The 21,944-nt window shown below is 25.9% G+C and overlaps 2 protein-coding genes across 7 annotated transcripts; both read left to right on the forward strand.

Moving 5' to 3' along the window:
* The first annotated feature begins 211 nt into the window (after nt 1-211).
* LOC111285596 (serine-rich protein-like protein) lies at nt 212-2,039 on the forward strand. Of its 3 annotated transcripts, none has more exons than XR_016343333.1 (3): nt 212-1,109; nt 1,452-1,562; nt 1,644-2,039. XR_016343333.1 is itself a non-coding variant. In XM_022875117.2 (2 exons), exon 1 carries the CDS (start codon nt 443-445, stop codon nt 1,070-1,072), a length of 630 nt encoding a protein of 209 aa, XP_022730852.2. In that variant the 5' UTR covers nt 212-442; the 3' UTR covers nt 1,073-1,109; nt 1,452-2,025. The 3 variants fall into 3 exon arrangements, 1 of the variants encoding a protein (XP_022730852.2); XR_016343334.1 differs by having other exon boundaries at nt 1,649-2,025; XM_022875117.2 differs by having other exon boundaries at nt 1,452-2,025.
* Nucleotides 2,040-5,828: 3,789 nt separating this feature from the next.
* Nucleotides 5,829-8,970, forward strand: LOC111286586 (uncharacterized). 4 transcript variants are annotated; one of them, XM_089762246.1, is made up of 5 exons: nt 5,829-6,025; nt 6,165-6,215; nt 6,883-7,434; nt 7,565-8,033; nt 8,127-8,970. In XM_089762246.1, exons 1-5 carry the CDS (start codon nt 6,023-6,025, stop codon nt 8,585-8,587), a joined length of 1,536 nt encoding a protein of 511 aa, XP_089618372.1. In that variant the 5' UTR covers nt 5,829-6,022; the 3' UTR covers nt 8,588-8,970. The 4 variants fall into 4 exon arrangements, with proteins under 4 accessions (XP_089618372.1, XP_022732356.2, XP_022732358.2 ...); XM_022876623.2 differs by having other exon boundaries at nt 5,835-6,025; nt 6,883-6,944; nt 7,064-7,434; nt 7,565-8,970; XM_022876621.2 differs by having other exon boundaries at nt 5,830-6,025; nt 7,565-8,970.
* Nucleotides 8,971-21,944: the final 12,974 nt, after the last annotated feature.

Below are 21,944 nucleotides of genomic sequence, written 5' to 3' on the forward strand. Positions count from 1 at the left end.
TAATATCTGACGTAAGCGGTGGCATTTACATAAGACGGATCCAGAAGCTTTACACGTAGCAGTTTAGAACCAGCCAAGCCAACAAAAAGCTTATTGATAGTCCAAATTAACGGTCAGTCTCAAGGTTCGTTTAATATTCGTCGCTTTTGCTGCAGTCCACATCCCAACAAACAACTATAAAAACTACTCCTATATATATATATATAGCATAAACCAACAAAACCGCCGCATCCGACCGACCCTCCCCAAGTCAAACCAACTCTGGTCAACGATGGTTAACTTAAGTCCCTCAACTTTCCAATAATTACCATCCTGACCATCGTCTCTCAAATCTATAAATCTGGCCTCTCAGAGTGGCCGGGTTTGCCGAACCAATTAGCCTAGCGGGGCTACTAAGAATAAAAAAATAAATTAATTCAGTCTTTCTTTCTCTTCCAATTGAATGGCTACTTCATCTTCAAGAACAAGGTCAAGCGGACCAGTCATACGCTCGCTATCCCCAGCGGGGAGATTCCATAACTCACAAACAAACATGGTCTTATCGTCGTCGTCTTCTTCTTCTTCGTCATCTTTTGCTTCTTCGACAAGCTCGAGCTTCTATTCACCATCCTCAACTTTCTTTGATCGCCACCAACACCACCACCGATCCGCCTCTCCCACTCGCGTCAACCTCTACACTTCCACTCCTCTAAACCAATCCTTTCGCTTCTCTATTAGCAGGTCCATCTCTCCTAACCGCTTCATCTCCGTACCGGAACACAACAACCCTCTCTCCATCCCCAAGAGGACTTGTATGTGCTCGCCAACCACGCATCCGGGCTCTTTTCGCTGCAGTTTGCATAAACATAGTCATAATAGTCATGCTAATTGCACGGCGTCGTCGTATCCCTCGAATCGACTGAATATGCGGAGATCGGCGATGACCAACTCGCTTGTTCGGATCGGAGGTGTTGAAGGAGACTGGGTTAAGAGAGCGTTGACCGCACTGATTCGGCCTTCTTCTCATCAGCAAAGGAGGAGAGCGGCTTTCCAACCGAGTCCGAGTCGGCTCTCAGTTATGTCCCAAAGCTGAGGGATTTTTTATTCATGGATTGGATTTGTATTTACAGGTTGGCTTCTGAGTCAAGTCTTGTTGCAGTTAAATTGTGTCTGTCGGCAGCGGCGAGTTTTTAATCGGAGGCTTAGAAAGTGTAGAAAAGGTTTTTTTGGATATGGAAGAGGATTCGATTCCTTTTGTACATAGTCATTCAGATTCAGTGATTTGCTTTGCTTTGCTATGGAAGCAGTATTTTCATACTTTAATTAAAATTTATTCAGTGATTTAAAACTTTGGATTGGGATTCGATTTGATTCAAAAAACATGGACTATAATTTGGAATATAATTCAAACTTTGCAAAGACTGATCGCTCTGTGTGAGTTTGACAGTGGATTCCATTTCTCTATTTTGCAGCGTTTGGTCTTTTCCCATAGTTGACGGTGCTGTTCACCGTTACCATTACTGAGTCACTACATCTGCTTTACGTTGTTTACCCAATTGCTTTTGCGTTTCCTCCGGTGCAAGGTATATTTGTTTCTGCCCTTTTTTTTTTTTTTTTTTTCTTTAATCAATATTTGTTTGCTATTATGCAATTCTTTTGTGCAGTTTAGGTAACCCACAGGACACGAGGGTATCGGATTGGACTTGAAACAAAAGAAAAAGATAAAAAGAATAAGAACTCGCGCGACACAACTTTAGCTGACTTGCTTTTTAAAATTGTGAGAAGAAAATGTGGACAAGACAACACCAAAAGGGTATAAAATATGGCTGTACAAACTCAATTAAAATTAGTATTAGTCAATAATTTATAAATAGAGAAAATGGGAGAAAGCTCTAGGCTCCGGGCGGAACGCCCGATGCAGTGTGATTGACGCCATAAAAAATGGCAGCAGACTGGCTTATTAATTCGAATTTGGAAACATAGAAAGCAAACAACAGCTGGCTCATCTTGACCTAACTCTCGTGTAACATACAACCATTTAATAAAAAAAATTATTTGATATTCATAGCGAAGTTTTTTTAACTTAACATGTGAAATTATCATCTTAATATGTTTTATTTTTTAATTAATTTTTTATTTTATAAATATAATTAAAAAATATATTTTATTATTTTAATTTTGTTTTTAAAGTTAAAAAATTTTAATAGAATGTGTTTGATAGTTTTTCTTTAATAAATCTATTAAATATATAAGTAAAATTATGCGATTAGTTTAGCAATTATAAAAAAAATGAGATTTTCTAAGATATTAATTAAGCTTTTGATTGGAGAAATCTTTACAAGATGAGCATCGAGAAAATTTAATTTTCAGATGTGAATTTCTAACTTTTTAAATGTAAATCAACATTAATTTTTAACTTTTTATATGTGAATAATTAAATTTTTAAATTTTAAATAAGAATTTTTAAGATTTTTAAAATACCAATATTTGATATTTAGACATACATCTTTATATTCTTTAATGTAAAATTTTAAATTTTAGATATGAATCTTTAAATTTTTCCAATGCAAATATTTAAATCTTAGATGCAAATTCATAACAAATGAAAATATTTGAATTTCATATGTAAATTTTTAAATTTTAGCATTTATTCAAATCAAAAGCTTTGAATTTTAGTATTTTTTAAATGAGAATATTTAAATTTTAACTTATCATATGAAAATTTTTAAATTTTAATTCATATGTAAATATTTGAATTTTAACATTTTCATATAAAAATCTTTGCATTTGAGTTGCAAACCTAAATTTTTAATGTGAATCACTAAGTTTTAACATTTATTCAAATAAAAATCTTTGAATTTTATAATTTTTTAAATAAGAATCTTTGATATGACTTTTTAAATTTTTTTCAAATACAAATCATTGAAACTTAGATGTGAGTATTTGAATTTTTCAAATGTAAATTTTTTATTTCTTTTGTGAATCTTTAAATTCTTTTGTAAAATTTTGAATTCTTTTGTGAATTATTTATTAGTTTTGTGAATTTTTGAAATGTTTTTGTGAATCTTTTAATTTATTTTGTGAATCTTTGATCCTTTTTGTGAGTTTTTAAACTTTTTTGCAAACTTTAAAATTTGAGATGTGAATTTTTGAATTTTTTCAAATGTGAACCTTTGAGCATTAGATGTTAATTTATAAAATTTTCGCTCTGAAAATTTTAATATGCAAATCTTTAATTTTTAGATGTGAATTTAAAAAATTTTTTAAATAAAATTTTTTAATTTTTATATGTTAATTTTTATAATTTTTAAATGTGAATATTTGAATTTTATGTATAAATCTTTAAAACTTTTCAAATGTAAATTTTTTAACCTTAGATGTGAATCTATGATCTTTTATTTTCTACATATGGGAATCTTTAAATTTTTGTTTTCTTTAAATGACATTTTTTTTCAAAACATACAAAAAAAAATAAAAAAACAAATGAAAAAGGAAGGTTTTGAGCTGCTAGATTGGACAAAACCATTGTTTATATCTTTTGTCATATTTTTTATTTTAAAAAATGAGCAAAAAAAAAATAGTTATAGAAACTTAATTTTATCCAAAAAAAAAAAAAAAAAATTAAAATGAGTCTCAAGTTTCACGTGCCCGAGTTTGGATCCATATAAATATTCTAATTTCTTTAACTTGTTAATGGTATATTGGGTTCAATTGAACTATAACAGATTGATTTTTCATGGGTCTAGATCCAATCTAATTTAAGGTTGGGCTTGAGAGTCCAAAGCCCAATAATGTAATTCAAAATACATTTTGAGGCCTGATTATATTTTAAAGAAATTAAAATAATTAAGAAATTAAACAAAAGCAAAAATATTTCAACCTGACAGAGGGCTACACATCCATTGCCTAGCTTTGCAACATAAATTTCAAGATGAAAAGGTGAATGTGCCATGCCCAGAACTCCTCTTCAATCCAAGAAAAACTGGGTTTTGAACCCTAATTGGTTTTATAAATTAAAACTTAAAACACGAAAAAAGATCTAACTGAAACCCAAGAAAAAAAAGAACACGCTCTACTCTGTTGAAAAAAAAAAAAAAAGAAGCCACCATCACCAGACTCGACCACCACTTCAAGTCAAGTCACCATAAAAAGCCAAAATCAACCTGAGACCCCTCTAACAACAACCAACAACAAAGAGATAACCAAAAACTAACAAAACACCACTCTTATCAACCTCATACCCAATAAGAGAGCCACATAATAAACAAGCAACACAAAAAATACAAAATAAAAAAGAAATAAAAAACAGAGAGAGAGAGGGTGTTTCGACTTTAAGGATTTTAGAAATATTTAGTGTTTCAAATTTAGTGAGGAAGAAGGAGGAAGGAGGCCGTAAAGAGAGAATATCATATTAAAAATTGGAGGCCTTTAGAGGGGTAGCGGTAAGGGTGTTGCAAGGTTTGAAACCGCGGCTTTCTAGGCTAAATCTGGGAATTTCGTTTAACCGTTAGGCAAAACCAAGGTTAAAAAATGGAAATGGGAAGTCAAGAGGAGTATGGGTCTGTATGTTGGCAGAAAATTGAAGCTGGCGATCAGCGACCGCCGGTGGTGGAAGGCAAACGCCTGGGCAAAAACCTGTTGGTTTATGGAGACCCTATTTTATGTAATATTTAATAAAGAAAATTTGTAATAAAAAATTAAGTAAAATAAAAACAAATACACGATGAAATTTTAAAAATTACAAATAGATAAATTTTTAAAAACTTTCGAGTGAGAACTTTTATTAAATAATTTCAAAATGATGAAAGATTTAAATAAAAAAATTAATATTAAATAAAAATAAAGATTTAAAAATAAATTAACTTTAAAATTTCATGATAAAATTTGTCATAATTTTTCATTGATAAAATTTTATAAAGTCATGAATAGGTGATTTTTAAAAAAATTTTAAATAAAAAATTAATTTTTAAATTTTGTCAGACTTTTATTTTTAAACAATAATGAAAAAAGATAAAAATGAGATGTTTTAAAAATAATAAAATAACTTTTGGAGTTAAACTTTAAAACTATCATAAAAATAAAAGTAAAAAAAAAATTAATAAAATTTTAAGAAATTAAGAATGGATGATTGTTTTAAAAAATTTTAAGTGAGAAAATATTTTTATAATTGTGAAAATTTTAAATATATTTTCAATAAAATAAAGAAATTAAAATAAAAAATAAAAAAATAAATTTAAAAAATATTTAATTTCATGACATAATTTTTTAAGAAAATAAATGAATTTTTTATATACACTCGAAATAAGAAAAATTTTAAAAATTTTATTAGAATGGTAGAAAAAACCTAAATTTTTTTAAATAAAAATTTTAGTTATTAAAAATTAAAATAAACCTCTATCTTAAAATATTTAATCAATTTGATATTGGATTTTTTCAAGAAAACAAATAAATTTTGTTGAATGTTTTTGAAGTGTGAAAATTTTTTAAGAATTTTATTATAATGATGGAAAAACCTTAAAGAAATATTTTAATATTTAAATAATAAAATTTTAATTAAAATAAAAATTATTTAATTACGATTAATTTTAAAAAATATAATATTAATTGATACCAATTTTAGATGGACTTGATGGGGTGCTAATGTGTAATTTTGAATCTAATTTTATAACGTAAACTAAACTTATTTTTTCTTACCCGAACTTTAGAAAATTCTTCAAATTTTACTGATTAAATTAAAAAAATAAATAAAGAAGTGACAATTTAAAATACGCGGTCGTAGTTGAGCAATTAATAGTATATTTTATTTTATTTTTTTTTATCAATTTTACTTATTGTTTTTTTCCTTTTCGTTAATTATTTTCGGCCATAATGCCGAGGGATAATTATTTCCGTTCGTTTATCTCCTTTTTATGATTCTCCCTAGTTTGATAGGTATAAATGAAGTTGTAGTTAATTGAAAAAAATCTATTTGGAGGATAACCTCAGACAGCCGCTTCTTCACCAATTGCAGGCAGCAGCTACTCAATAACGATCTTCCCTTACAATGGTTTGTGTCTCAGACCCTGTCTCCTCGTTGGAACTTCTAACTCTCTTTGCTTTCCTTTCCTTTGCATTCAATTGGTATATCACATGTATCCAAATTCCAACTTTCTCCCTCACTTTTTCTGCGTTTTTGCTCTTGCCAGACTTTGCTGCTGCCGCCCAATTCTTCAATAACAAGAATTCTTGCTTCTAATGTCAGTGCCCATTACTTTTCCCTGTTATTACCGTTGGCTTTAAGCTTTTATATATGATATTAGAAATTTAGGAATCTTAGAACTACTGACACAGATAGGTTTTTGAGCATTTGCTTCCCCATTGACTTCTAACACACAATTTACTGAGGGACAATAAACCTCAGCTTGAACAGCTTTTATTATGATGGAATTTAGACTATGGTAAATATATGCTTCCAATATTTGGAACTCATTGTGTACTTGTTGTACTCAATGTTGTATGTATCTCAGTCATTTGGCCTAGTTTTTAGGCTGGAAATTATATGAATTTACATATTGTTTAAGGCTTAATTTGGTGCTGACATGTTTGATTGGTATCAATTTTAGAGATAGGGAAAGAACATCAGTGAAGTTGGTTTCAATTAAGTTTAGGAGCTGCAGATTTTAAGTTGATGGTCAGTTTGTTAGTTTGCTTATAGGAGAGATGAATAAAAATTCCCCCCTGTGCCCAATCCCTCACTCTGAAAAGAAAGAACTATAAAAGATTAAAAACAGAAAGGGTGAAAAACACCAAGGTGTTAAATGTTTTAAATAAGTAAAATTTCAGAGATTTCAATCATTCCAGTTTGTTTTTCTGCGACCAAAACATTGACAAGTGCGCATATGCTTATTCTTAAAATTCTTGCAGAAAAAAGGGATCATAGAGCCACGAAAGAAGAAAGATGAAGGAAGCACCATGGAAGCTGCCAGGTTAGTCACCAGAGACAGAACTCCAATCTCCAAGATTGCTCAGCGAAATAGCATCCCTCCATTGGTTAGTGCCTTGAAAACTTCAGCTGACCAAAATGCTGCTAGTTTTCATTTTCCAGGGCATAACAGGGGTCGAGCTGCACCATCGGACTTAGTTCAGCTTATTGGTTTGAAACCATTCATTCATGATTTACCTGAGCTTCCGGAACTCGACAACCTATTTTCTCCAGAGGGGCCCATTTTAGAGGCACAAAAGCAAGCAGCCAAACTGTTTGGATCGTCAGAGACATGGTTTCTTGTTGGAGGTACCACCTGTGGAATCCAAGCAGCAATACTGGCAACTTGCTCTCCAGGAGAATATTTAATTCTACCTCGGAATTCTCATATATCAGCCATTTCTGGCATGGTATTATCTGGTGCCATGCCCAAATACGTTATCCCAGAGTATGATTGTAATTGGGATATTACTGCTGGTGTTACTTTAGCAAATGTTAGTCTCCAAAATATTCGTGATTGCAATAGCTGGCATTCTAGTTAATTCTGTTGAAATGTTTGAAAAGGAAAGTTCTTTGCTTTTTTTTTGTATGTTCAAATTTAACCTAACATAGATACTTTTACAGGTAGAGAAAGCAATCAAGGAATTGGAGAGGGAAGGTCAAAAAGTAGCTGCAGTTTTCATCACATCGCCTACTTACCATGGTATCTGTAGCAACTTGACAGACATTTCAAAGCTATGCCATTCTTATGGAATCCCTGTGATCGTTGATGAGGCACATGGAGCCCACTTAGGATTTCATCACAAGCTACCCTGTTCAGCCCTCCAGCAAGGAGCTGATCTGGCTGTGCAATCTACTCACAAAGTCCTCTGCTCTCTCACACAGTCATCAATGTTACATATGTCTGGGAATATTGTAGACAGAGAAAGAATCTGTAGATGCCTTCAAACTCTTCAAAGCACTAGCCCTAGTTATCTGCTTTTGGCATCTCTAGATGCAGCTAGAGCACAGCTAAGTGAAAAACCAGACACTATTTTCAATAATGCAATAGATTTGGCAAATGAAACTAAAAACCTTATCAGAAATATTCCAGGTATTTCAATGCTTGGCACACCAGGATTTTCTAACTTCCCTGTCATCGATCCTTTGAGGCTTACATTTGGGTTCTGTCATCTTGGTTTATCAGGTTTTGAAGCGGATGAAATCTTATATAGGGATCATGGGGTCATCTCTGAACTTGTTGGGACTCAATCCATTACTTTTGCGATTAACCTTGGAACTTGCAGGGACCATATCCAGAGGCTTGCGTCTGGAATAAAGAGTATATCTGAAGCTTCCTTGTCTTTTCAAAAGATAAAAGAGAAAGTAAACCGTTGTGTTTCAGCACCCTTTACTGATATTACCATGAGTCTTAATCCAAGAGAAGCCTTCTTTGCAAGTAAAAGGAAAGTGGCAATTAGAGAGGCTCTTGGTAGAATTTGTGGGGAGCTCATATGTCCATATCCACCAGGTATACCTGTAATGATCCCAGGTGAGATCATTTCGCAGAGAGCTTTGGACTATCTGCTGCTTGTAAAAAACAAAGGTGCAATTATTAGTGGAGCTTCTGATCCTTCTCTCTCTTCCATAGTCATATGTGATATATGAATTACCATCTTAAAGTGGCAAGTGATGACTTGCACATAAGGAATGGAATTGCTATAAGTTTAATGAATTTAGCATTTCAAGCAGAGGTGGTTTAACGCGCTGTGCTAAACTAGATAGCTTAGAAATTTGACAACTAGTGTTCTATGCCATAAACACTCAAAATTGTGCCATCATATAAGTTTAAAGGAGAAACATGAGAACTGAAATTATTTCTCCAATCAAGCTGTCGAATCAAACTAGTAGCTGCTATTTTAGCTGAATTGTGGATGAGAAGAAAGGTAATGTAACTGTCATAAATATCAGTTTGTCAAGGGAGACGTTCAGTTGGATTGATTGAGTTTTTGTATCAATATTTAGGAGCGAAATTGAAGAAGAGAATTTCTTTTTGAAGATATTCATTGCATGACATTTGTTGCCTGTCATTGGCAGCCAACTAAAGGACCTGATAATAGTGTATGCAGAGCTACTTGAGCCTGTGATAGTTGCAGATCTTACATCTCGACGAAGTATGCTGGAGGAGTGATTTACTAGCACAAATTATATTTACAAGAGAGATGCCCGATCGTTGCCTCGGGTTTCAAATTTTTCTTTATTCATAAATATCAATTGATGATATCAATATCTCTACAAAAACCTATCATAAATATTGAAAAAAGGCATTATTTAAAAAAAAGCAGAAAAGCATACGATTAATTTAAGAATATTATCATAAAAGTCATAAGAGTAAAGCTCCAAAAGATTGCATGAGAAAAATAGAAAAGAACAGTTAAGAATTTTTTTTAAAGAAAACAAGGGACGACAAATAAATCAAGGATGAAATAAAAATTTCATTAATTTATGCTTAAGTTAATTCATATTATCCTAAAATCTAATATTTTATGCTTTAAAATAATTATAATTTTCTCCTCTAATGGAAGAAATTAAATATAAAGATGCAAAAAGCAAAAAGCAAAAAAATAAAAATAAAAATAAAATATATTGTTAATTATTTTGAAGATATGGGGATCTTTTTTCATTAAAGATTAAAGATAAACATTAAAGATGAAAAAGAAATCGAAAAAAGTGAAAATTAAATGTCAATATCACCATTATTGATATTGCATTTCAATATTTTTCAAGTAACTTACAAAATAAAGTCATAAAAAGTATGTAAGAGACAAAAAGAGTATTAACTATGAAGGCCTTGTTATCAACTCACTATATTAAATTTATATCAGTAGCAAGAAATTTAGACTTCTTCATTAGTGAATTGTATAGTGAATCTTGTATCAGTTTCATTTGTTAAATAATATTTTGTTAATTGATTAGCTGTTCAAGCTCTTATTTAGTGGTATTTAACACAATCTATATAAATAAAAAAAAAAAGTAGAAATGCAATTCGAAGCTAAGCTTACCAATTAGAGGTAATGGCAAAAGAAACTGAAAAAGAAAGTATTTATATTCAAACAATACGTACAATGAACCACTCAAAGGCTCCCCATTAATTTTGTGCTTTCACTTCATCTCAATACCTAAAAAATAAAAAACAAAAGAAAGAAATGGAAAGTGTTAAACATCAAATGCAAAACTAAGAAAAGAAAGATAATTATGAGAAAAGCTAAGACTAAGGTTTTGTTAGTTTTGTAAAAATTGACTTTCAAAAAATGTTTTTTTCGAAAAAATGTTTACATTTTTGGAAAAAAATAAAATTTTTTTATTATTTGGATGAGTTAATGAAAATATTTTTTCATTGTTTGGTTGTTTTTTGAAAAATCTATTTTTTTCAAATAATATTAATATAATAATTAAAATATTAAAAATTATTTATTATTAAAGTATATTAAAATTATTACTATTCAAGAATAATTATATTTTAATAATGTTTAATATTAAAATATTATATTAATATAAAATATTTAAAATAAAACTATTTTTATTCATTATATTAATATTTTAAAATATTTAAAAGAGTAATACTATTCTTAAAATATTATTTTTATTAATATAAAAATAATAATATTTATTATTAAAATATTTATATTTTATATTGAAAGCATCTATTATTAGACCATAACAAAAATTTTTTATTTATATTTATTATTAAAATAGTAATATAAATACCATAACAAATAAAATATAAAATTATATATTTTAAACTTAAAAATAATAAGAAGTTATTAAAAATATTCATATCAAGAAAATAATATTATTATATTATTGAACATTAATTATTAAAATAATAAAATATTAGTATATATTTTATTATTATATTATTAAAATAATAATATAATACTATTTATTATTGAAATATTAAAATGTTTATGTTTAATAATATACAAAATAAAAATCTTAAAAATTGAATTATCAAAAGACTTTTAATGCTAATATTTTAATTTTTTTAATTAAAATTAAATAAAATATTTTTATTAATAATATTTCAAGTTAAATCAAATCAAGTTTGAATTTAAAATATTATGTTCAAAATCTTGAGTATAACTATAAAAATATTTAAAATTAAAATATTAGAAGACATTTAATATTTTATTTTTTAATTTTTTAAATAAAATTAAATAAAAATATTATTTATTAATATAATAATATTTTGGGTTTGATCAAATTAAGTTGGAGTTTAAAAAATCATGTACAAAATTCAACTTAAGTAAAATTATACTCAAGCACATTAATAAATAGTTCTACTCATAAATATCTCTTTTTCAAAAATTGTCTTCCCTTTTGAAAAATTACTTTATTTTTTGTTGACTAATAAGTCATTTTTCATTGACTAGCCAGTTTCTGCCAAATAAATATATGAAAATATAAAAATTATTTTTTAAAAGTTATTATCTATGAAACAAATGGAGCCTAAAATTAGAAAACTAAAGCAATATAAAGTTGAATTATTCAAAGAAATGCAAGCACCAAAAATAGAGATGTAAAATAAAAATAGAAAACATTTGAAATTTTATTTGAAAAATATTTTGCTTAGAACGGTAAGAAACTATAAAGAACAAAAAAAAAAAAAAAAGCATTAACTTCTAATATTACTATATTATAACTTATGGCCATTAAACATTAATGTTTAAGCCAACATCTAATATCGGCTCAATTACTATATTTTAACTAATACCTTTGCTTAAACATTATGGCATCAAGTGACTGAATTGTAGATATGATTTCTGTAGCAAAATTAGCTCCATTTCAAACATTGTACCAATTGAGTAAAAAATGATTTGATATAAGCATCAAAACAAAGGAAATTATATGTATAATTATCAAAACAATACTCAGTTTATTGTGAATATTTCAATTTACAATGAGACACATAAAGAGTCATAAACACTTATATATATAGCTTATAAAGAGTAATAAGTACTCTTTCAAATTTTAATTATTGAAAGTTTTTATAAATTTCTATAATAATATACATTCCTAGGAAAAAATTAATATGTTTAGGCTGCTTGTATTTAGAAACTGAGGACTTATATAAGCAATTAATAATACGGTGCTATGCATGATTAAATAAAGGAAAATGATAGTTGGACATTAATATAAGGTTTAAGGGGGAGCACTACATATAGAAGACCACACTGATGCTTGTGTAGGTGGGCATATAAAGTTGTTAAGGGAATATTTATTGAGTTAAGCGGTTTCAAATGTGCTGTAACATATGCATATTCATCTTTAGGAAGCAAATCTATTTTTGACAATTTTGCCAATGTCGAAGGGAATCTTCTGGAAAGTAAAAAGGGATCATTAAGAAAATCAGCTACTAGTCATCAAAAAATTAAAGATCATTAGCTATCAAAGAAAACTCACTCAAATATGATTCTAGCAACAAAAAGTCTTGGGTTTATAGATCTAAATCACTCAAAGTGCCATCGACCTTCTAGAAAGGAAAACCTGGAAAGCTATATAAACAAATAAAAGTCTTATGCAAAAGATGAACATGAAAAAAATACATTCTTTGCATAAGCACTTACTTTGTTGGCCTTGGTGTTGGATTGAGCCTTTTAAGACTAGTTATCCTTTCATTCATATCAATTTGCTGCATATCTATTATCTTTCTCGTGACTAAAGCATCAAAACCCCCAACATCCTTTAACTAAAATAGCATTTAACAAAGTAAAAACGAAAGCCAAGCTTGAAGGTGCAAAAAAATACATGTAAACTCCATCGTACACTCAACAAATCAATTAAATAAGTTAGATTACTCAATCTTTAAGTGACATTCATTGAAAATATCTAGCTTTATATGATGAAAAAGTTCTTTTTCTCAAGCTAGTAATAATGGCTTGAAATGGAAATAATCAATTACAATTGAATAAAAACTATCCATTATAGGGAGTCTGTTTAACACACAAACAGGATAAATTTTATTATTGTATTGCATTTTGAGTGAATGATAACTGGTATACTATGTAGATAGACCAATTGAGAAAATTAAAGATATATATCAGATAGAACAAATTTCACCTATCATCCATGCAAAATCAATTGTTTTTTCGTGATCTTTCCTTATAATTCTCTACATTAAAAAAATTAATCCAAGTGTAATAATAAACATTTTTACGCTACATATAAAAGCATAGAAAAAAATTTTAAAAAATAAACTAATGAAATTGAAATATAAGAAAACAAAAAACTTGGTTAAAAGAAAAAAGAAAATGTGTCATTTTTGTTCCATTGTCAATCATTGAGCGGTTATATCTTTTCAATTTGCTGATAAAAAATTCCTAAAATTTGACAAATTAAAATTAAAAAATTTGGAACTAAAAAATTATCATGTCCTGTTAATGAATTTAAAGAATAAAAAGAGAAAAAAATAAATAAATTAAAATTAAAATTTACAAAATGGTGCTATCTCTACAAACCTTGCTCTTCGATTTTTTCATAATCAAGATTTTTAAGAAAAAGGTTAAATGGGAAAGGAAATAAAGAAGAGAATAGAAAGAAACAAATGGAAAGTAGTACGAAGGAGATTGAAATTTTGTTTTGATGTGGGGAAGAAGAAAGACCAAAAGGAATAAGAAACTATAACGAAAAACAATGAGAAAGCTGAGCAAATGTGAATGAGAAGGTGAGATGATGAATTAGGTGTGAGTGATACGGGTTAGATATTGGGTAAAAAAAAATGATATGTGGATAACTTAAGAAATGGTCAATTTTTGGTGATTTGATTTGTTGTTGGAAGAAAAAAAATACAGAGAGGCAACGAGATAGAGGGAGTTTCTGTGTGGAAAAATCAAAATCAAAGAAAGTAAAAAGAAGAAAGCAATAAATCGAAAAAAATTGTTGAATTTTAAGATAATAGTGTGTGGGAAAAATAAAAGATATTATGTTTAATATTTTTTGAGTAAATGGTTTGTATTGATTTGACTTCAAAGAAAGGAAAAATGAAAAAAAAAAATTCAATCGATTATCATGCGAATAAACTCAATAACTTTTAAAATTTAAAATGTATAACCCCGCTTACGATGCAAATCAATGAAAAATTTATTCGATAATTTTAATTTTATAAAATATTTATAGAAATTATTTGTTAACATATATTAATTTTAATTGTGTATAAATACAATTTTTTATTAAAATAAAATATTAAATAATAATTTTGTTAATATAATATCTATAAATATAAAATTAAATAAATAATAAAGTATATTTTTATATATACTCCTATATTGAGTTATGATTTTTATACTTAATTTCGATTAAACCCACACACATATATATAAATCATTTTCAATTTGAGCTGGTCTAGAATTATTTTAATAATTTAATTGAGTATGATCTTTATAAAAATTATTTTCTATATAAATTATGCATAAATTTAATATTTATATTAAATTAAAAGATTAAATAATGAATTTTTTATAAAACATATAATTATAATTCAAATAAATAATAAAAAATATATTTTTTATATATACTCAAGAGGAGACAGAATACTCTAATCCTGACTTTGACGCTATCCTTATTTAAAAAATCATGACTCGATTTCGAATTTTAAAAGATACATATATTGGATTTAACGAATCACAATCCATCGAATAGAGGTTGTTTTGTCATATACACATTCATTGAAATTTTTTCTCAAATTAAATCTAATTAAAAAAATAAAAATTAAAAAAAATAAAATTCTTTTATAAAAAACTCGATCTGATTTGATTTAAAAAACTCACTTATTAAATCTAAGTAAATCGAAATCTATTTGATATAAATTATTTTGTTATTCATATCTCCATAGATTTTTTTTTTCTTACAAAATTTATTTGATTAAAAAGTCAAAAGAATAAAATAATCAAACAAATGGCAAAATAGGTGTCATATGAATTTATTAAATTAAAATATTAAATAATAAATTTATTAATATAGTTTATATATCAAATTAAATGAATAAGTAAATATATATTTTTATACATGCATGAAGCGAGATGAAACATTCTAAATCTATCTCCAATACAATGTCAATTTTTTTTTATAAAAAAATTGACCTGATCCCTAATTTAAAAATCCATTTATTAGATGGAGTATAAAAATTTATTGTTTTTTTTTTTCTATTCCCAAGTTGAGGTTGGAGAGAGCATGGAGAATTGGAGACGCAGAAGCAGATAGGTTATGTTTATTATATAAATAGATTTTAAGTTGTTAAAACAATTATAAGAGAGAAATAGAACAAATTTGATTGTGGATATATTTTAAAAATGAAAAAAAAAAAGTGATAAGAAAGTAAAGGAGGTAGAAAGAGAAAAAAAAATGTCATAGCCTTTCTTCGTACCTGGCACTTCTTCCCTCAACCAAAATTTTTCATCAAATGTAAAAATTACAAAATTGGATAGTTAAAAATAAATATTTATAAGTTAACATCATAATATAAAATAATAAATGAAATAAAATTATGTTATGCAAAATTGATAAAAAAAAAATTAAAATTGTCTTCACCATCCAACATATAATGATGTAAATTTCAACAAAAATATATGTATAATTAATTGACATTAAATGTAGATCAATAAATGTAAAAATATTATATTTATAATTTTATTTTATTCATACATACATATGATAATTATTTATAATTATGTTTGACACCAATGAGCATTAAAGTTATAAATGTAAATTTTATTTTTCTTTATTAGTTTATTAATTATTCTTTTGCTTTAACAAGTAACAATAATTGTTATTAAATCATTATTTTTAAAAAAAATAAAGAAGAACTACAAAATTATTATATGGATGGATGGATATAAAAAAATAATTATATATATTTTATTAAATATACATATAATATATTTTGTTTTATATATCATAATTTTATATCTAATTAAATATTAAAATAAAAAATAATTATTTTTTTATCAAATTTAAAATTAATATTTTTTGTTATTAAATATTTTATTATAATAGCCTAAGAAAGTGTTTGGTTCACGAAATCGTAGATTCCAATGAAAAGTGTGATCCCTAGAAAAATGCGATATCGAGATTTTCTTTCATTTTCAGGGTTTCTTGTGTTCAGATTCACTCATTTGGTTGGAGAAAATCTACATATATTAAATCTTGTATGATTACTATAATCTCTATGATATATATGATGGTAACTTAAATAATCTAATTTTTAATTGAAGGAGATTATTTAAAGTATTTTTGGCAAAAAAATGCATTGAATAATCTTTACAAAAATTGAATAGGATTACTAATGGCATTTCTAGCCAAAAACACATTGAATAATCCCTTCCCTTTTTTTAGGGATTATTTAAAGCGTTTTTGGCAAAAAAATATCTTGAATAATCTTTTATAAAAATTGGAGGGGATTATTCAATGCGTTTGTTCCAAAAACAGTTTGAATAATCCCTTCATAAAAATTGAAAGGGATTATTAAAGCGTTTTTAGCTAAAAACACCTTGAATAACCCTACTTAATTTTTATATAGGATTATTCAAGGAGTTTTCTAAGCAAAAACGCCTTGAATAATCCCCAATAAAAAATTAAAGGGGATTATTTAAGGGTTTTTAGCCAAAAATACCTTGAATAATTACCTCATAAAAATTAAAAGAGATTATTGAAGGTATTTTTGGTAAAAAAATGCTTTAAATAACCCTATTCAATTTTTTTGTAAGGGATTATTGAAGGCGTTTCTGACAAAAAATACCTTGAATAATCCCAAAAAAAATGGCAAGAGATTATTCAAGGTATTTTTAGCCAAAAACGCTTGAATAATTCCTTACAAAAAATTGAATGTAGGTTATTCAAGGCGTTTTTGACAAAAAATACCTTTAATAATTCCCTCATAAAAATTTTTGGAGATTATTTAAGGCATTTTTAGCTAGAAACGCTTTGAATAACCCTATTCAATTTTTTATAAGGGATTATTGAAAGTGTTTTTCATGCCAAATGCCATATATAAACCAAATTTTTTCTAGTAGAAACCTACAAGTGACTTACATTCATTTTCAAACATACTTTTCAAAATGGTAATAGTTATTTCACAATTTTTTAGTTAGGTCAAATTTGAAAATAACGCTACTTTCTCCTTCAGAATCCTATAATACCACATGGAGAGGTGAGCTTTTGATTTCGAGACTTTAAATACTGTTGAAAATCTATTAGTTTTCCCCATAATTAGATTATTTTGAATCAAATGTTAGAATTAAATACCCAACAATAAGATTTTAGAAGAAAATGTGTAAATTTTTTCAAACCCAATGCCCTTTAAATTATAATTTTTTAAAAAAGAGATTGATGTGATGCATGATAGCACCATCAATCACCAACTAAATTAAAAATATTAAAAAAAAGAAAAAAGTAAAATAGTTAGTGCAATGTTTCAAAATGTTCAAATCGTTATAAGTTAAAATTGAATGGATGCATTCTAACATACTACTATTTTTTTTTCTGTAATTTCTTAATTGGTTGACACATGACTTTTTTAAATATATATTTTTTTTCACTTTTTTCATTTGTTATTGTGAGAATTGATAAAAAAATAAATTTAAATAAAAAAATCATTAAGTGCAGAAATGCTTAAATGTTCTTCTCAAGTGATCACTAAGAAATTTTAACATTTTACTAAAAAAAATTTTGAGTTTCCTTTTCTCATATTTTTGAAATATATATTGGTGTTTTACATTTCCCTAAAAAAGGCAAAAAACGAAGATCCTCCCTTTAACTCCGAAATCCTGAAAACAAGCCATTTTCTCTCATGTTTCAAAAACACAATCGAAAAAAAATCACATCCACTTTTTTTTTAAAATTTTTTTTAGTTCATTGTTTCTTTTTTTTTTTTCTATAAACACACTTTCACAAACTCTTTCCTTTTTCAGTGTTTAAACCTAAAAAATAACAAATTGAATTTAGATCCTGAAAATCAATTACTGTGCTAACCACCCATCGTAGGTGTTAAGAAAACTTTAGAAAATCTGCAAAAATTCCTTGTTTCCTCATATTTCCTTTTATCTTGATGGATTTTTCAAATTTTAATTCAAACTTGCCAGATCTACTTTTAAAGTCACGGACTAAAATTGCAAAATAGCCTATTCTGTCGATCCAAACACCCCTTAATTTGAGTATGTTTATCTTCTCCCCAAGGTCTTCCTTTCCCTGAAAAAAAAGTCCCAAAAACTCTCCTTCTATTTTTTGTGATTTTGAACTTTTTTAGTTGTGTATTTTCTAAATTTTTATTATTGTATATTTTTGTGATTTTGATTGTGTCTATGTATTTTTAGTTGTGATTTTGATTTTCTTGGATTGTTTGTTAAGGGGCAAGTTAAGGTGATGTTAGGTAGTTGTTGTGATGGTGTTTTTTCAGAAAGAGAGAGAGTTGAAAGTTAGAGATGAGAGAAAAAATGAACAAAAAATTTTAGGTTTTTATTGTTGCATTAAAAGAAAGGGAAAGAAATTGGGAAAAAAAAAAAGAAGAAGTCATCATGTGGCTGCCATGTGGATGAGTTAATGAGTGGTCAAATTTCGATCAAAATGAGTAAAATTTATAACATGGATGGATGGATTGAGGATGTGAAAATCATTAAGTGATGGTTGCTTGACGAAGTAATATGGAGTGGTAATGATGAAGGAATTTTTACAGTTAAGACCATATACATGAAATAAGGAAAGTCTTAACCTAAAAGCAAACAAGTTTGAGACTTGTGGATGTGGATGGTGATATAACTATTTGTAAAGCTTTTTAGAATACAAATTCTTTGGGTTTGTCTATGGTAAGGTCACAATTTATCAATTTTATTTTAAGATCATGAGATATTATGATATTTCATAAGAATATAAAATTAAAAAAATAATAAAAAAAGGTAAAACAAGTTAACATGTTAACCAAAAAAATATAAAAATTATTTTATTTATTTGACAAATAAAACAATTACAAATTATATATTTTATACTGGTTTTCATCTACTTTTTCAAACAATAACATTAAAATAAAAATTCAACTATAGTTATGTCATATATTATTTTAATAAATAATATTTTGTTATTTCTTCATTATCGACAATAACAATATTACAACAATAATTAATGCACATTTTAGTATTCATCTTAATAATTTTTAATTTTTTTAGTTTTAAAATATCAATTATTTTATGTTGTTCTTTTTAATCTTAAAATTATTTTTTTAGTTATTCGTGTTATATATTTTACAATTTTATTTGTATGATTTTTCTTTCTACTATTAGAAATTTATTAACATAAATCATAAAAATAAAAGCTATTCTTGTACTGTTTTATTTGTATGATTTTTTTCATAAATACTTTAATTGTAAATTTTGGTGTCCTTTTATTAAAAAAATCAGCATATTTGAAACGTCCCTTGATCAAGATATAACATTTTTTACAATTACACAAATATTTTGATTACACAGTAGAAAATAAAATTACTACATAAATATTTATGTTAATAATTTTTAAGACTGAAAATGATATAATAATAGCTTTCAACTATGAGAGAAATTTTATCGCACCTCTCACTTGCTTATGTTAATAAATTTTTTATTATGTATTACTTATTTTTTATATATATATTTACGAAATAATAATTAATTAAAATTTTATGTTATTGACTTAATTATATATATTACAATAAATTTTTTATAGCTGTTTTTTTCCTTCTGTTATGTTTAGAATTATCATTTTTTCTTATTATATTCAGACATGTTTTACACATTTTACGCCAATGATATGAATTTTAGTTCTCTTGCATGTTTAAGTTCCAAAATTTTTTATTCGTATTTATTGGATTTTTTTATATATTTACATGAATAATAATTAATTAAAATTTTAAGTTACCAATTTAATTATTTACTTCATAATAATATTTCCATACGAAAGAATATTCCAATAAATTTAGAAGTGTCATAACTCTTTTTTAATGTATAATGACACTTCTTATCCATTCGATGTTAAATGATACAAATTTTACACTTTTTCTTATTTGTTCATGTTACCTATTTATTTTTTAAGTTATATCTATTTTTCTTATATATTAACAAAAATAATAATTAATTAAATTTAATATTGTTGACTTATTTATTTACATTATAATAATATCTTCTTACAGTTGTTCTTATATTCCATTATATTTAGAATTGTTATAACTTTTTTTTAGTACTTGTTTATACTACTTTTTTGTTTTTTAATTTTTAGCTAGTTTGTTTATATATTAACAAAATAATAATTAATTAAAAATTTTATGTTACCTATTTAATTATTTACATTACAATAATATTTTCTTACAATTGTTCTTCATTACATTTAGAATTGTTATAGCTTTTTCATAGTGTATTACAATACTTATTATTCATTTTATGGCAAATGATACAACTTTTATTTTTTTCTCACTTGTTTACGTTACCTATTTGTTTTTTAACTTTTAGTTCTTTTTCTTATATATTTATAAAAACAATAATCAATTAAATGTTTACGTTATTTAATTATTTATGTTATAATAATATTTCTTAGGATTATTCTTACCTTTCATTATGTTTAAAATTATCATAGCTTTTTCTTATTCATTTTACGCAAAATGATACAAATTTAATGTTTCTCACTTTTTTTTTATTTGATATATATATATATATAATTAATTAAAACTTTAAATTGTCTACTTAAATATTTACACTACAATAATGTTTTTTTTACAATTGTTCTTATTTTTCATTACATTTAGAACTATTTTAGCTTTTTCTTGGTGTGTTACAACACTTATCCATTTTATGTTAAATGATACTAATTTTACGTTTCTTTACTCATTTACATTTATATATTTTTTAATTTCTAGCTATTTTTCTTATATATATATATATATATACACACACACCCACACATAATAATAACGATTGGTTAAAATTTTACATTGCCATCATAATTATTTATGTTACAATAATATAGTTTAATTGTTGTTTTTACTTTTTATCATGTTTAGAATTGTTGTAGCTTGTTCTTAGTGTGTTAATATACTTCTAACCCATTTTACTCTAAATGGTACCAATTTCACGTTACTTCTCACTTGTTTACATTATTAATTTATTTTTTAATTTTAGTTATTTTTCTTATATATTTATAGGAATAATATATAATTAAAATTTTACATTGTTAACATAATTGTCACCTTTACAATAATATTTTTTTATGGTTGTTTTTACTTTTCATTATATTTATAATTATCATAATTCTTTCTTAACGTGTTACAACACTTTTTTTACCTATTTTATGCTAAATGGTGTTGATTTATATTTTTTCTTACTTGTTTACATACCAATTTATTTGTTAATTTCTAGCTATTTTCTTTAGCTATTTATAAAACAATAATTAATTAAAATTTTAGGTTAGCGATATAATTATTTATATTATAATAATATATTATTATGGTTTTTCTTAATTTTCATTATATTTAGAATTATTATAACTTTTTTAGCATATTACAATAATTCATATTCATTTTAAGTGAAATAACACTAAATTTACATTTTTCTCACTTGTTTACATTACAATTTGTTTTTTAATTTTTAACTATTTTTCTTATATATTTACAAAAAATAAATATTTAAAGCAACTTATTATATGATTGTTCTTACCTTTAATTATATTTATAATTGTCATTACTTTTTCTTAGTGTGTTACAACACTTTTTATTCATTTTATGTCAAATTATACTAATTTTATGTTTTTCTCACTTTTTTACATTATCTATTTGTTTTTCAATTTTTAACTATTTTCCTTATATATTTAAAAAATAATAATTAATTAAAAATTTACATTAACAACATAATTATTTATGTTACAATAATATATTTTTACGGTTGTTCTTATCTTCCATTATGTTTAAAATTATCATAACTCTTTCTTAGTGTGATACAAAATTTCTTACCCATTTTAC

The sequence above is a fragment of the Durio zibethinus genome, chromosome 6 (assembly GCF_047325235.1).
Source record: "Durio zibethinus cultivar Kanyao isolate XHJ-2024 chromosome 6, ASM4732523v1, whole genome shotgun sequence".
Lineage (NCBI taxonomy): Eukaryota > Viridiplantae > Streptophyta > Magnoliopsida > Malvales > Malvaceae > Durio > Durio zibethinus.